General features: G+C 40.0%; 1 protein-coding gene across 2 annotated transcripts in view; it reads right to left on the bottom strand.

Moving 5' to 3' along the window:
- LOC122553479 (echinoderm microtubule-associated protein-like 5) overlaps window positions 1–16,061 on the bottom strand; it is a 220,286-nt gene that overhangs the window by 18,652 nt on the left and 185,573 nt on the right. Inside the window, exons 33-36 of one of the 2 annotated variants that reach the window (XM_043697282.2) lie at window positions 14,222–14,242; window positions 12,226–12,399; window positions 11,759–11,967; window positions 10,766–10,923 (exon numbers count right to left, since the gene is read on the bottom strand). In XM_043697282.2, coding sequence (XP_043553217.2) covers window positions 10,766–10,923; window positions 11,759–11,967; window positions 12,226–12,399; window positions 14,222–14,242 — 562 coding nt within the window. The remainder of the gene's footprint in view (window positions 1–10,765; window positions 10,924–11,758; window positions 11,968–12,225; window positions 12,400–14,221; window positions 14,243–16,061) is intronic. The other variant, XM_043697284.2, reaches the window with a different exon arrangement.

The raw sequence follows: 16,061 nt of genomic DNA, 5'->3' as shown, positions 1-16,061 counted from the left end.
ACATTTACAGTGAAATGTAACCTAATGCAAGAATTCCATTGTATAGGGTTCACACGTCGTCCTGCCTGACACTTCTTTGCTGTAGAACGCTGAAGAAGTTGTTCCTTCCAGAATATCCTCATTGTCTCATATACAATGCAGCACCTCTCAAAGGTCCTCATAATTCATCACAATGCCTTGACACATCCTCCAGTTGTATGCAGCAGAGAATCCAAGGATTAAAAGCAACATCCTGTGACTGGACGGGACTGCGATGAACCCCTCAGACATGACCTGCTTGGAACCTGATGTGCAGGAGACATACGTACCCCTATGATTCCATCTGTAAGAAAGTGTTACATTGTAGATACACTAGCATCATGACATGATAATCTGATCACCAAAACCAGTTTAGCAACACTACACTCTCATCTGCACAGTATTCCATGCAAAATGAGTGACTATGGCTCTCCTGCATATTCGCCACATCATGAGGGCAGTTGTAGCGAGCAGTCCAACAGCAGGCAGGTGCCCCACATCTGCTGGAGGTTGATGATGATTCTGGGCTTCCAAATGCATGCAATTTTCATCCATTCATGTAGATGTACTTCTTGTAGTGGCCACAGGGACAAAGACTTCTGGGGATGACACCAGTGAGGCCTTGTGGGCAATTTCACAAGCAAAACAGCTCTTCGGTAATGTGATGCTAAGCAGTCACAGGACACAAATAACATTGAACAGCATCCTACTGACATTAGGATGTGGAGGCCTCTGACAAGGAAGCCAATGGGATGCCACTACATGGACATTATATATTGCCATAATTCAGATGTTTTAGTGCACAAATCTCTCACAGCAATATGAACTTCTCCCACCAACCCCAACTCCACATTTTAAAAAAAAGGCAGCATTGCCTTTAGGATCATGGGATAGGCATTTTCCAGTCATACGTGGCAAAGGAACCTTGAAAAGTGGGACTTCTTGCAACTGTTGTGACTCTTAAGTTCATCTGATGTTGTACTTCACAGCCTTAGTAAGATTAATTTGTAATGTTGAATAATATGAGTAAGCCAACTTATGGCCTGGAGTTTTAGTGACTTGCTGTGTCAAATTTGAGGTCCACCTATAGAATTAGGTGATAACAGATGACTTTCACCTGTACTGTGCAAATGTCTGGTTAATGCTATTGCCTCTTGAAGGGCCTCACATCGCTTAATAGTAATCTCACTCCCTCAGAGAGGGAGAGAAAAAAACTTACTCCAGCCACTCTGGGTATGGTGGCTGTCACTTTTCATTTCCATTTGACACTTGATTTGAATGACAATAGAAAACAACACCAATAACACTACACAGAGTGAAATGCAGGTTCAGTCTATCAACATAGGGTGGCCCTTCAAACTTTGATTTTCCTTTCTGCCCTGCCCTCCCTTACAACTTTATCAGCTTTACTCTTGCTCACATTCCACAAGATGCAAGATATAGGAGCAGAATTAGACCATTTGGCCCATCATGATTGCTTTACCATTTGATCATGACTGATATGTTTCTACAACCCCATTCTCCTGCCTTCTCCCATGATCTTTGATCCTCTTATTAATCAAGGGCCTATCTATTTCTGTCTTAAAGACATTCATTGACTTGAACTCCACAGCCTTCTATGGCAATGAGTTCCACAGATTCACCACTGTCTGGCTGAAGAAATTCCTCTTCATCTTAGTTCTAAAAGTTCATCCCTTCACACTGAGCCTATCCTCTTGGGTCCTAGTCTCTCCTACTAGTGGAAACATCTTCTCCACTTCTACCTTCTCTAGGCCTCTCAGTTTTTTGCAAGTTTCAATCAGATTCTCCCCCCAAGAACAGACCCAGAGGCCTCAACCTTCCTCATGTGACAAAGTCTTTCATCCCTGAGATCATTCATGTGAACCTCCTCTGGATCTCCTCCAATGCTAGCATATCCTTCCTTATGGGACAAAAAACAGTTCACAACATTCCAAATGCAGTCTGATCCGAGACTTATACAGCCTCAGCAGTACAACTCTGTTGGTGTATTCTAGCCATCTGGAAATGAATGCATTGCATTTGCCTTCCTAACTGCTAACTGAACTTGCATGTTAACCTTCAGAATTCTGAGCTAGGATTCCTAAGTCTCTTTGGCTTCAGATTTCTGAAGCCTTTCTTCATTTAGAAAGTTGTCTTTTCTATTCTTCCTACCAAAGTGCATAGCCTCATACTTCCCCACTTTGTATTCCATCTGCCACTTCTTTGCTCACTCTCCATGTCTGTCCAAGTCTTTCTGCTCCCCCAATACTACTGGTCCCTCCACCTATATTTCTGTCACCTACAAACTCATATTCTTCATCAGATTGTTAATGTATAATGTGAATTGTTGTGGCACCAATATGACCCCTGTGAAACTCCCCTATTCATTGGCTGCATCCTGAAAAAGATTCCTTTACCCTCACTCTCTGCCTTCTGCCAGTCAGCCAATCCTCTATTCTCGCCAGTACCTTGCCCCTAACACCATGGGCTCTTCTGTTATTTAGCAGTCCTCTGTGCAGCACCTTGTCAAAGGCCTTCTGGAAATCCAAATACATCATGTCCACTAACTCCTTTGTCTGACTTGCTTGTTACCTCAAAGAATCTAACAGATTTATCAGACATGATCTCCCTTGACTAAGGCATGCTAAGTCCTATTTTAGTGTGCACTTCAAAGAACTCTATAATCTCATCTTTAATAAGGGACTCTAAAATCTTACCAATAACCAGTGTTAGGCTAACCAGTCTCTAATTTCTTCTGCAATCCTCCCTTCTTAAACAGGTGTTCAATTGCCATTTCCACTCCGCTGGGACCTTCCCTGACTCCAGTGATTCCTGAAAGATCACCACCAATGCCTCCACAATCTCCTCAGATATCTCAGAGCCATAGGAGATATACAGCACAGAAACACACCCTTTGGTCCAACTCATCCATGCCAACCAGATATCCTAATCTATTTGCCAGCACTTGACCCATATCCCACTAAACCCTTCCTATTCATGTACCCATCCAGATGCCTTTTAAATGTTGTAATTGTACCAGCCTCTACCACTTCTCTGGCAGCTCATTCTATACACTCACCACACTTTGTGTGAAAAGGTTGCCCCTCAGGTCCCTTTTAAATCTTTCCCCTCTCACCCTAAACCTATGCCCTCCAGTTCTGGACTCACCCAAACCAGGGAAAATACCTTGTCTGTTTACCGTATCCATGTCCCTCATGAATCTCCTTCAAAACCCTGGGGTGTAATCAATCTGGTCCAGGTGATTTATCCACTTTCAGATCTTTAAGCTTCCCCAGTTCCATCTCCGTAATGATGACCATTGCCCTCATTTCTGCCCCCGAATCTCGAAGCTGATATGTTACTGGCGTCTTCCACTGTGAAGATCGATGCAAAGTATCCATTTAGTTTCACCACTATTTCTTTTCACCATTTCTTCAGCCTCATTTCCAGTAGTCCAACATCCACTTTTGCCATTCTCTTACCTCTCATATATCTAAAACTTGCACAATCTACTTTTACATTACTAGCTATCTTACCCTCATATTTCACCTTCTTCCCTTAATTTTTTTTTGTTGTTGTCCTTTGCTGGTTTTTAAAGACTTCCCAATCCTCTGGTTTTCCATTAATTTTCACACATTATATGCGTTTTCCTTGGTTTTTATGCTGTCCCTGTTTTCCCTTGTCAGCCATGGTTGCCTTATCCTACCCTTAGTATGATTCTTCATTCTTGGGATACATTTCTGCTGTGCCTCCCAAATTTACTCCAGAATCTTCCCATTAATTCCCAGATCGTTTGCAATGGACCAGCAGGACTGACTATGGCTCTCTTCCCGGACTCTGGACTCAGATTATGTCCAAACACCTAGAGTCATAGAGCTGTACAGCATGCAAACAGACCCTTTGGTCCAACTCATCAATGCTGACCCAAATTTATCTAGTCCCATTTGCCAGCATTTAGCCTATACCCCTCTAAATTCTTCATATTCATACACCCAACCACATGCCTTTTAAGTGCTGCAAGTGTACCAGCTTCCACCACTTCCTCTGGCAGTTCATTCCATACATGCACAACCATGCAGGAATCTTTTGCCCCTTAGGTCCCCTTTACATCTTTTCCCCTCTCACCTTAACCCTATGCCTCCCACCGTGGGGAAAAGACCTCAACTATTCTCCTTATCCATGCCCCTCATGATTTTATAAATCTCTATAAGGTCACCCCTAAGCCTGTGACATTCCAGGGAAAATAGCCCCAGCCTATTTAGCCTCTTCCTATAGCTCAAACCCTCTAACCCTGGCAACATCCTTGTAAATACTTTCTGAACCCTTTCAAGCTTCACAACATCCTTCCTATTGTAGGCAGTATTCCAAAAGTGGCCTAACCAATGTCCTATACAGCCACAACATGACCTCCCAACTCCTATACTAGATTCTGTGGCCAATAAAGGAAAGCATACCAAACACCACCTTCACTATCATATCTGCATGTGACTCCACTTTCAAGGAGCTATGAACTTGCGCTCTGTTACGACATGGGGTAAATAGTCCTGCTTAATTTAAAACAGCAACACAGAAAAGATTTATCCCATGCGGTAATCTGTGAAAATTCAAGAGGTCAGGAACTATTTAAAGTAAAAATTAACAATTTTATTTTTTAAAGTATAACAGAGAATAATTAACTAACAACCATTTACAACTCCTTCCTCTAACATATCTTTTACTTTCCCCTTCTACAATACTAGTCCAATATGACCTCCTGATTAAGATTTACAAAACAAAACTTCTTATCTTGATATCAGGCAGCTTTCAGTTTTCTCTGTATTTCAGTCTTCTTTTCTTCTTGGGGATTCTGCTTCACAGGTTACTGATCAATAAAGGTCCCTTTAAGAGAGCTATTTTTCTGGGCAGTGTGCAGATGTTGTTGGCTTGGCAGTTCTCCTCCCGACTGTTCAATTTTCCCCAGTCTTATACCCCCAAAGCATCGGATTGTGTCATTGGCTTTTATGATTGTCAATATACTAAATTCAAACTTGATTGGAGTTTGATATTTGTTTTGGAGTATACTTAAACTGATTGGCCTAATTCAAATCTGTTTTTGTCTCCAGGCAACTAACTACACTAGCTACACCAGTAGCTGGACCACATGTTTCCATTGTGCCTTATTGAGAACACTTGGTGCTGACACTGCTAGCTGTTAACTCTCTCAAAAGATACAGTACATCCATATCTTCATAACAACTCCAAGGTCTCTTTGTTCAGCAACACTACCCCAGGCCTAATGATTAAATGTAGAAGTCCTGCCCTGTTTTGCCTTTCTAAAATGCAGCACCTCACATTTATCTAAATTAAACTCCATCTGCCACTCCACGGCTCATTGGTCCATCTGATCAAGGTCCCATTGTACTCTGAAACTTCTTTGCTGTCCAGTACACCTGCAATTTTGGTGTCATCTGCAAACTTATTAACTGTACCTCCTAGGTTCACACCCCAATCATTTACATAAATGATAAAAAGCAATGGACCCAGCACCGATCCTTGTGGTTCACCGCTGGTCACAGGCCTCCAGTCTGAAAAGCAACCCTCCACCACCACCCTCTGCCTTCTACCTTCGAGCTAGTTCTGTATCCAAATGGCTAGTTCTCCCTGTATTCCATGTGATCTAATTTTGCTAACCAGTCTACCATGAGGAAATTTGTTGAATGCCTTACTGAAATCCCTATAGGAGAAAGTGAGGACTGCAAATGCTGGAGATCAGAATCGAGAGTGTGGTGCTGGAAAAGCGCAGCAGATCAGGCAGCATCCAAGAAGTAGGAAAATCGATGTTTCAGGCATAAGCCCTTCATCAGGAATTCCTGAAGGGCTTATGCCCGAAACGTTAATTCTCCCGCTCCTCAGATGTTGCCTGATCTGTTGTGCTTATCCAGCACCACACTTTCAACACTGAAATCCATATAGATCACGTCCACCACTTTACCCTTATCAATCCTCTTCATTACATCTTCAAAAAGCTCAATCAAGTTAGTGAGACATTATTTCCCACGCACAAAGCCATGTTGACAATGCCTAATCAGTCCTTGCCTTTCTAAATCCTGTCCCGCAGGATTTCCTCCAACAATTTGTCCACCACCGATGTCAGGCTCACCAGTCTGTAGTTCCCTGGCTTTTCCTTACCAAATTTCTTAAATAGTGATACATTAGCCAACCTCCAATCTTCTGGTACTTCACCTGTGGCTATTGATGATTCAAATATCTCAGCAAGGGGCCCAGCAATCACTATCCTAGTTTACTAGAGATCTTTGGGTACACCTGATCAGATTCCAGGGATGTATTCAACTTAATGCATCTTAAGACGTCCAGCATGTCTTCCTCTGTAGCATGGACATTTTTCAATATATCGCCATTTCCCATGTTCTATATCTTCCATGTCTTTCTCCATTGTAAAAACTGATGCAAAATACTCAGTTAGTATCTCCCCCATCTCCTGCAGTTCTACACATAGGCTGATCGTTAAGGGGCCCTATTCTCTCCCTTATTCTTTTTTTGTGGTTAGTGTATTTGTAGAATCCTTTTGGATTCTCCATAACTCTATTTGCCAAAGCTATCTCATATCCTAGCAGGATCATGCAGTCTCTTGACTCTCGTTATCTCACTTTTGAAGACTTTTCAATTTCCAGCCATCCCTTTGCCTACAAACATTTGTCTCCTGGACTAATGTCAGACAACATTCTTGACTTACAGTTCTGATTGAAGACCATCTCTCTTAATATGGCTGAGGACTACTCTGCTGAGACTGTGTGTCATGGCTTTGTTTGAAGATCATTCAGCGTTTTTGCCATGGAAGGTGCTGCTACATATTGTAGGTGCGAGACTGAAATAGTATGGGGCCATGCACAAACATGTCCACCCCCTTGACTGATCACTGCTGACAACCATGACAGACCACCTGATTTTGTGTCTGTGCTAAAAGCCTTGACAATGCAGAGACCTAATTAAGCATGAAGTGAACGAGTGCTAATGATACTGCGATGCACCCTGCTTAAAACCAGGAGATGGCTGCTTACCACAAAGTGGTCCAGCAGCTGCAGAATTCCAATGCAAGATGTTGATACACTCCACAAAGTATGGGACAGAAGTGAATAACAGTATTCTAAGTGAGTATTCAATAACAATACTGTGAGGCTGCTGTGTGTCCAATGTCATATTCCTGTAAAGTGGCAGTGGTGTTAGGGCTTCTGAGCCTAGGGTTCAACTGCTCTGATTACTTTTCCTTTCCTTTTTGGTAAAGAGCTTGGTTGCAGCAACGGCATTGGCGGGTATGCCCAGCAGCACGGACTTGAGTAGGCCCCAGCAGCATGAACTCGTGGCGCTGTTGTCAGAGGCAGGTTTGGGCTCCCGGAGGCTTCTGCATCATCGAGGTGGTTCTAGCCCCAACTCATGGTTGTTGCTGCAGAGACGAGTCTGGGGTTCCTGGTGACAGCTGGCGGAGGCGAGTTTGGGCCCAATACGAGATGCGTTGTATCGGCAAAGTGGAACCAAAGTGGACTCATGGCGGCAGTGGAGTAGAGTTTGGGCCGTTGCAGTACCCGGCAGCATCCGTGGAGTCTACATTGGCAATGTTCATTGAGCACTCAATAGTGGTGAGGGCATCGGTGGAGTCAAGATGGTGCCAAAGAGTTTCCAGTGGCACTTTCATTCCAGTGGCAGGACATTGAAAGGGACGTGTGGCTGTCCACCAGGTTGATGGCCCATGATGGAGCACTTAAAAAGCAGGACTTTAAAGTTGAACACTCTTCCTTTATTTCTACATTTTTCTGCCTTTATATTCTACGTTTTGGTTTATTTTTCTTTGTTTTAAGATGGTGCCAGAGAGTGGCAACACTATACAACATTTCACTCTGGTCTTGTAACAAGATGCACATGACAATAAATAAATCAAATAAAAGTCTTCATGGGCGGAGTTTGCCAGCAGTAACTGCTCATGCACTAGAAACTTCTAGATGAATAATAATTAATTGAGAGAATGCCAAATTCAAGAGTAAGAATTGATCCAGGTCAAATAAATTGGAATCAAAAAGGCTTGAGCTGACAAGTGGAAAGTAATATTCATGCCACATAAATGCCAGGCGATGACCATCTCCAATAAGACACAATCTAATCACTGCCCCTTGACAATCAATGGTGTTACCATCACTGAACACGCCATTATCAACAGCCTTGGGGTTACTATTGATCAGAAACTCAACTGGACTCATCATATAAACAAAGAATGTCTCCAAGCTGGCAACGGAGTAGGTCTTCTGAGCCAAAGCTCGATTGCTCCATCCTTTTTTTCATCATCCTTCCCTCTCTTTTTCTTTTTTCGCTTACATCCTTGGGCAGCGTTAGCAATGTCTGGGGTGAAAGCCAGCATGGACTCCCGGGCTCAGTGGGCAGTCAGATACCCCACTCGGATACCTCCCTCCACCCAGCCTCACCGTGCACTCGGATCACACTCCCCTCTCGGGAGGCACTCAGAAACCTCGCCTATCTCCCCCAACTTCACCGTGCACTCGAACCCCACTCAGAGCCCAACCCCTATCCAGCTTCAGCATGCACCCAGCCCACAACCCCAGCCTCAGCGTGCACTTGAACACCATCCCTCCCCAGCTTGGCATGCACTCAGACCACAACACCCTACCCAGCCTCAGCATGCACTTGGAGCCCCTAACCCCCCGGGCCTCAGTGTGCACTCGGACCACACCCCACCTGGCATGCACTCAAACCCCCCCCCCACCAACACGGCATGCACTCAGCCCCCACTCCCGGCCTCAGGGTGCCCTCGGATCCGCCGCCCCCCCCCCATCCTCCCACCTTGGCATTCACTTGGATCCTGCTCCCTGCCTCAAGGTGAAGCCCAGCACCATCTGGGTTGGAAGGCTTAATATTCTAAACTCTTATTTCTCTAATTTTCTAATTTATTTCTGGAGTTTTTTTTTCTTCATTTTTATAATTCTTTCCCCCCTCAGAGTTTTTACTTAAGATTCTGTACCTAAATACCTTGGTAACTAAGATGGCGCCATAAGTGGCAATTTGTAAACTTTTCAGTGTACTCATGTGAATGTGTGTGACAATAAAGCTCATTCTTATTCTTCTCGTGAAAGCAGATCAGAGGCTGTCAATACTGTGGTGAGTAATTCATCTCCTAACTTGTCAAAGTCAGTCCACTGTCTATAAGGCACAAGTCAGGAGTGTGATGAATTCCCCATTCTGGATTAATGCAGCTCCAACACTCAAGACATTTTAGACGAGTCAGGACAATGCAAATCCCCTGGTTGACACCACAGTCACATGTATCCACTCCCCTCACCACTGATGCTCAGTATCAGCAGAGTGTACTATCTAAAGATGTGTTGCAGAAATTCAGAAACTCAGACAGCACCTACCAAACCCATGACCACTTCCATCTAGCAGGACAAGGACAGCAGAGACATGGGAACACCACCACCTGCAAGTTTCCCTGCAAGTCGCTCACCCATCCTGACTTGGAAATATATCATCATTCCTTCACTGTCACTAGGTCAAAATCCTGGAATTCCCTCCCTAAGGGCATTGTGGGTCAACATGCAGCATGTGAACTGCAGCGGTTCAGGATGGCAGCTCAACACCACTTTCTCAAGAGCAAATAGGGACAGGCAATAAAATGTTCACATTCCACAAGCGAAAAAAAATGTAGGCAATCCAATCTAGAGCTCCTCGATGATAAGAGAGATAAAGATTGAAGAAGAAAGCATGTACTCATGACAAATGTCAGGTGATCGTACAATGAAGAAACAGGCAGAATATAAAAAGGTCAGGGGCAAGTGGAAAAACAAAGACAAAGTGTTAAAAAGAGACCTCCAGTTAATGCAAAAGATAGTTCCAAAAAAATCCTATCAGCATCTAAATAGGGAAAGGGTGGTAAAAGATGGAGTAGGGCCAATTAGGGACTGAAAAGGTAATTTATACATCGAGGGACGGACTGTAGCTAAGGTATTAAATTAATACTTTGCATATGTCATTACAAGGAAGGTGATAGTACCCAGTCTACTCTACATTCATGTTATATTTCTCATGTTGCTCAAACATCCCATACCATTGTTGTTCAGAACTTACATATGGAGTGGGAGAGATAGTGCTGCAACCTTCTGCTCATCTTTACACACCTCTGTGAAACTCCTGCAGTCCTGTGGGAGAAACAGGACATTTTGTGTTCTCCTAAAATGCTTGCATACATACTGCTTCATATATAATGATGCTTGTCCCCAGTTAAGGTGCCTTAAGCCTTTAAATCCTTCACTGGACTTATTTTATACCTTCTCAGAGATATTTTTATACTGTAGGCCCCAAAATATGCTTGGGGACAGAGCATTCCGCCCTACCTTGTCATAATTTTGAAATGCTCAGGTAAATAGAAGTCTCAATTTCTGCTTGTTTTTGATTCAACAAAAGTCATTGGTGTTGTGAGGCTGCCAAAATGATTCACATTTCCCTAACCTTAGTGAAGTTAATGAACTGTATCCATACGCTGCAGAAAGATATACAGCTGGGACCATTTTATACAAACCAGAGTTGTACAATAAAAGCAGATAACATGTTTAAAATTAATTTAGCCAGTCTCAACAACAGACGTGAATATGTAAATCTTGTACATTTCAAAGTATAAGTGGTCATCGCTACTTTCTTTTCAGACTAAACATGTAGAAATGAGTTTTTAATGTATATTTTTACTCACGGTCTTTCTTTGCCGCCTGTTACAATCAGGCCATCTCGTAACGTGGTGTACATTGTGAAAACAGGCCCGTTATGTGCTTTGGCTACAATTCGGACCAGAAGATGCTCTCTCCAAACATAAACGTCTCCACTGATTGTACCCGTAAATGTCAAATTATTCTGCAAGAAGACAGATTGGTTTTAATGTAGTGACTGAAAATAAAATGTGGTATAGGGTGCAGGATTTATATATATATATATAAAGATATAATATATTTAATATCATTTATTTTAAGTTTGGGATTTCAAATTAATGACATATTGTCTATCGCAATCTGCGTCTGAAGAGTTTAATAACTAACTTGAGTATTTCTGTTGCCAATGGTGATTTCTTACAAAATAGTTTGAGAGCGCTAGCCTTCAATAATATTGGAGTTTTGTGTATGTTAGGCATGTTAACAACGGAGCAAGATAAACAATGTACATCAAGGTTTCTGTTAGAAATTTCTGGACCTGATATTTTTAAGCTTGGGGAAGTATCATAATGCAGAGAGGAAGACCTTTCAGTTTTAGGCAGTTCTGCTGAAATTCTTGGATGAAAATCAAAGTATGAAACAATGATCCTGAGAAAGGGAGAAGATGGTTACATTTGTTAACACTAAATTAGCTTAGAGTAAGGGGTCTAGTGACAGTCCTCAGCCAGAAATGTTTGGATAAAAACCCTGAAGACATTATTTGAAGCTTAGAACATTTAAACTCTCGTGTGTGAAAGTTCCAGGAAAAGATTATCAATTTTCCAGACTGGAAGTTGAAATCATTGTTAACTAAAGCATATTTTGAAGTGTTAGAAAGAGAGATTTTTAGTCTGATGTAAGTGTTGTACAAGGGATGCTTTTGACTACTACAAGATCAATAAAAGATCTACTTTTGATCTGATTCCACTTTAAAGTAAACTCTAATGTGTCAGTACAAGTATATGCCATTCCAGCATCAATTTTATTGTCAAAGCACTTACAGCTCCAAAAGCTACAGCGAGCATTGTTTGCATCCTAGCATCTTCGATGGAACCTAAGTTGCCTTTTTTGCTCTGTAAAGCTTTGCCAGCAAAAGTCCAAAACCGCACATGTTTCATTCCCACTGATACAAATTGAGTGTCTGAATCAGGCCTGAATTCTGCAACAAAAATTCTCTTGGTGTGACCACTTTTACTGGCAACTTTGGTACCTAGAGAAATGAAACAGGTAAAGAAGATACAAATGGAAGTCTGAAATATATTTCAATTTGCAATTAGCAGACTATAGGTTTTAATATTTAAACTTTGGCATTTAAAAATTTGACAGTATGTTAATATAGCCACTTGAAATGTATTCTTCTGTTAACTTTCTTTCAATTCAAAAATTGTTGTTCTGCTGACTCATGAAAATGTAGTGAACAAAGGTATCTGGAACTATAATTTATGTCTAACCTCTAGTTTCACCTCACCTTCTTGCCACCTCCAGACAGTAATGGTGTATTGAGGGTCTAGCCCGACTGAAAGGAGCAGTTTGCCCGTGGCACTAAAACTGACACAGCAGACACCCTTTGAATGGTAACAACGGAGCACAGAATGTGTTTGTTTGGTTGTGGCATCCCAAATATGGATCAATGGGGCAGTACCTGAGAAAAGAACACCACAATCAGCTCTAAAATCTACAGGCTGATTCCAATTATTTGTGTCATTGCAAGGAATTATTATTCTATCCTCATCTTCAGATCCAGAATAATTAATTTTTGAAGTGACTGTGTATGATGATTTGATATAATAATAGTTGAACAAACTTTGCAATTAACATAGTAAACACAAATACTAATTTTCTAAAATTAAGATGTTTAACTCTTCAGTTTGAACCATTTTATGTTTCAGTTCCTAAGCTGTACAATTAAAGTTTTGTACTTGAATATTTTACTACATTAAATATCACGGCAATACTCATTAAGAAAGTACACCTATCATGCAAGTTTGTTTCCCTTATTTTTAGATTATCTTATGTTTGCATATTTATACATGCTTTATGAAATTTCAAATCTTGAAATGCTGCTCCTGTTTTTAGCACCAGAAATCGTGCAATAAGCAAACTAAATGCAACATTGGACTTAGAAGTGATTTTGATGTAGTGATACTTTTGCATGATTGCTTAGATAACATGTGATGTATTTCATTATTTGTATCATAGGTTCTATCAACGGTTTAACTAGAACGAGCATCTCAGTTCAATAATTTATAAGTAACGTGTTGGTATTCAGTTTACACAGTGAACAGGAAAGTGCAGAGTTTGTTAAAGCATTGACTGACTGCAGCCAAGAGGAATATGAGAGTCATTAGCCAATGACCCTTGAAGAATTAGCAAGTTTCATTACACCAAATAATAGGAAATTTTATACCCTAAAGTTTATTTTGATCAACATTCTCCAACATCATCCTGTTTTTGAGTTCTCCACTGCACGCTGACTTACAGTTCCCAATTCAAAGCTTCTGGATTGCATGGAATATAAGCGATGTTCCTTGCAACATAGTGAACAGCTATTGATAGTAGACTATGCAGTGATACACAAATCATTCAATTATATACCGTTATGGATGTCTATTCTTTACTGTCTTACTATTTTATATACATATAGAAATACAAAGCAATTTCAATATCAGTAGGCACAACAAATTGTGTTTATAAAGTATTTTTAACATCCCAAGGCATTCACAAAAGGCAATGATATTTTAGTTTTGATTCAAAGGTCTAGTTGTCTGTTGCATAGCATTTGTTAATACTCAAATTAATTCTTAAATTATGTGATAGACAATTTTCAAATTTCCTTTTGATGTATTTTTAAAAAATGAAACTACATAATCCTTCAAAATCTGTTTTGATTTATCAGCTTAACAGCAATAATTTATTGAAAAAAAACTCATTAAAAACATATTACTATCTGTTTTTTAAATGGAAAATGAATATAGTATTCACTAATAATAAGACAAATGACATTAGCTTCCAAAGATACCAGTGTAATTATATTTATTGGTTTTTAAATCATGGAAGCCATTATTGGCAATTAACCAATCCAACCAAAATATACAGAAACATTGAAAACAGGAACAGAGGTAGGCCATTGGGCCCAATGAGTCTGCTCCACTATTCAATGGATCAAGGCTGATCATCCCGCTCAGTATTCTATTCCCGCTTTCTTTCCATATCTTTTCTATATCTAATTCGTTCTTGAAAACATTCAATGGTTTGGCCTCTATCACTTTTCGTGGCAGAGATTCCCACAGGCTCTCCACTCTCTGGGTGAAGATATTTCTCCTCTCGTGAATGTTTCTTGGGCATACAATCTTAACAGGCATAATCTGTTGCATCTTGGGAATATTATTTATCATAGAAATATAGGTTACATTCCACAATGAATCTGAAATGAAGGACGTAGGCCAAATATTTTAATTTCTTACCTGACATATCAGAAGAATCACCTTTAAGTTATATCACAGCCAAGGACAGAAACAAAGTACAATACAAAAAAAAACAAAAATAACAAAAAAGCACAGTTAGAGTGAAACATTCAGTAAGTACTGGTAAATATTGAAAAGTATGCCTTTACAATAAGCTGTATCAATTGAAATAGTTTAAAATTAATGTTGCTCTTTCTGGATATCTATCAGTACTTAAAAATATAGATTAAAATCAAAACACCAAAATGTTTACAGTAAACAGATGTCAGCTCCACATGCAGGTCTGTGAACATTTTTTTATTGCAGGTTTTATGCATGCTACCATATTCCTGGATATCCTTTTATTTCAATAAATAATTTCCATGACATTTTTGGGTATAAAAATTGTAACAAAGTTGTTTAATTTTTCAAGATGAAGTTGCATTACTGTGTCAGAATCTCAGAATAAATGATACGTCATCTGGAGCTGAGATGGGTGAAATTTCTTCAAGGAGTTGTCAATCTTTGGAATTCTCGACCTGGGAGACTTGTGGATGCTCAGTCATCGATTATATTAAAGATGGAGATCAACAGTTTCTTGACTAGTAAGGGATGCAGAAAAAGCATGGGAAAATACAATTGAGATGAAAGATCAGCCATTTATCTTGCCAAATGGCAGAATAGGCTCAAATGACCTACTCCAGCTATTTCGCATTGCAGCTAGGCCAATAGAAGTGATCCAGTAGACAATCAGAATAAACTCAGATTGTGGTATAACTCTAGGAAAGAAATCTATATGAATTAATTATCTTATATTTGACTGTGTTTTATGATTGACAAACAAAAAATATGGGTGGCTCCATTTTACTGCCATCAACTTTGCATGTACATGACACCATGCAAACAGCTAATCCTCCTATGCTTTGATAATATGCATTTCACATTTAGCAACAAGCCAGCCAAATCACTTGGAAAGCAGAGAAATGTATCATTCTTGCAGTTATGTAATAAGCAAATAAGAAACACTTACAAAAGCTTAATAAAATATTCAAAAAGCCTTTTTAAAATTAGTTTGGATTAAAAGACCATGATAAACAGCATTCATTTTAAAGTTGATTTGATCTTTCAGGTCAAGGAAGTGGACTAGAAACATTGCTTGAAAGAGGACAGGTCAATTCTGCTTCTGGTACACTGAAACTCTCCAGTGAAACTGATTAAAATTTAAGACGATGTTGAAGCTAAAATAAGGAAGATACAAATGTATAGAGTGCAATTTTTCTGACTAGTTCGAGAATTCAAAAGATGTTACTTCAGCTCATTGTAATGAATGAAATTACTCACATTTTAAAGTGATGGGAGAGACTTTCTCCAGTTGTAACAAAAACAAAAATGCATTTTCCATAGATTTGTATAAAACTTTATTACAAATAAATGGGAATAATTTGTAGTTGGGTTACAAATTCTAGAAGAATACTAAAAGAAGTTTAAATTGGAGAAATGAATAAATAAGTGTGATATTAGTTTGTATTAATATGGAGATGAAGGCTATATATCAATGCAAAGTTAAGCATCTTGGTATAGGTAACAGATGCTTAACATACACCAAAATGAATCAATGACATAAGGTTGTGAACATCATTAATGGATAGGATTTTTTTTTAAAAATATACACATATAGAAACAAAAAATGACAACTCAACTCAATTAGAGTCATAGAGATGTACAGCATGAAAACAGACCCTTTGGTCCAACCCATCCATGCCGACCATATATCCCAACCCAATCTAGTCCCACCTGCCAGCACCCGGCCCATATCCCTCCAAACCCTTGCTATTCATATACCTATCCAAATGCCTCTTAA

The sequence above is a fragment of the Chiloscyllium plagiosum genome, unplaced genomic scaffold, assembly GCF_037043375.1.
Source record: "Chiloscyllium plagiosum isolate Xiang-an unplaced genomic scaffold, Cpla_swu_hap1 HiC_scaffold_8, whole genome shotgun sequence".
Classification (NCBI taxonomy): Eukaryota; Metazoa; Chordata; class Chondrichthyes; order Orectolobiformes; family Hemiscylliidae; genus Chiloscyllium; species Chiloscyllium plagiosum.
Note: the sequence above shows the minus strand (reverse complement) of the source record. Positions and strands in the feature narration are given on the sequence as shown.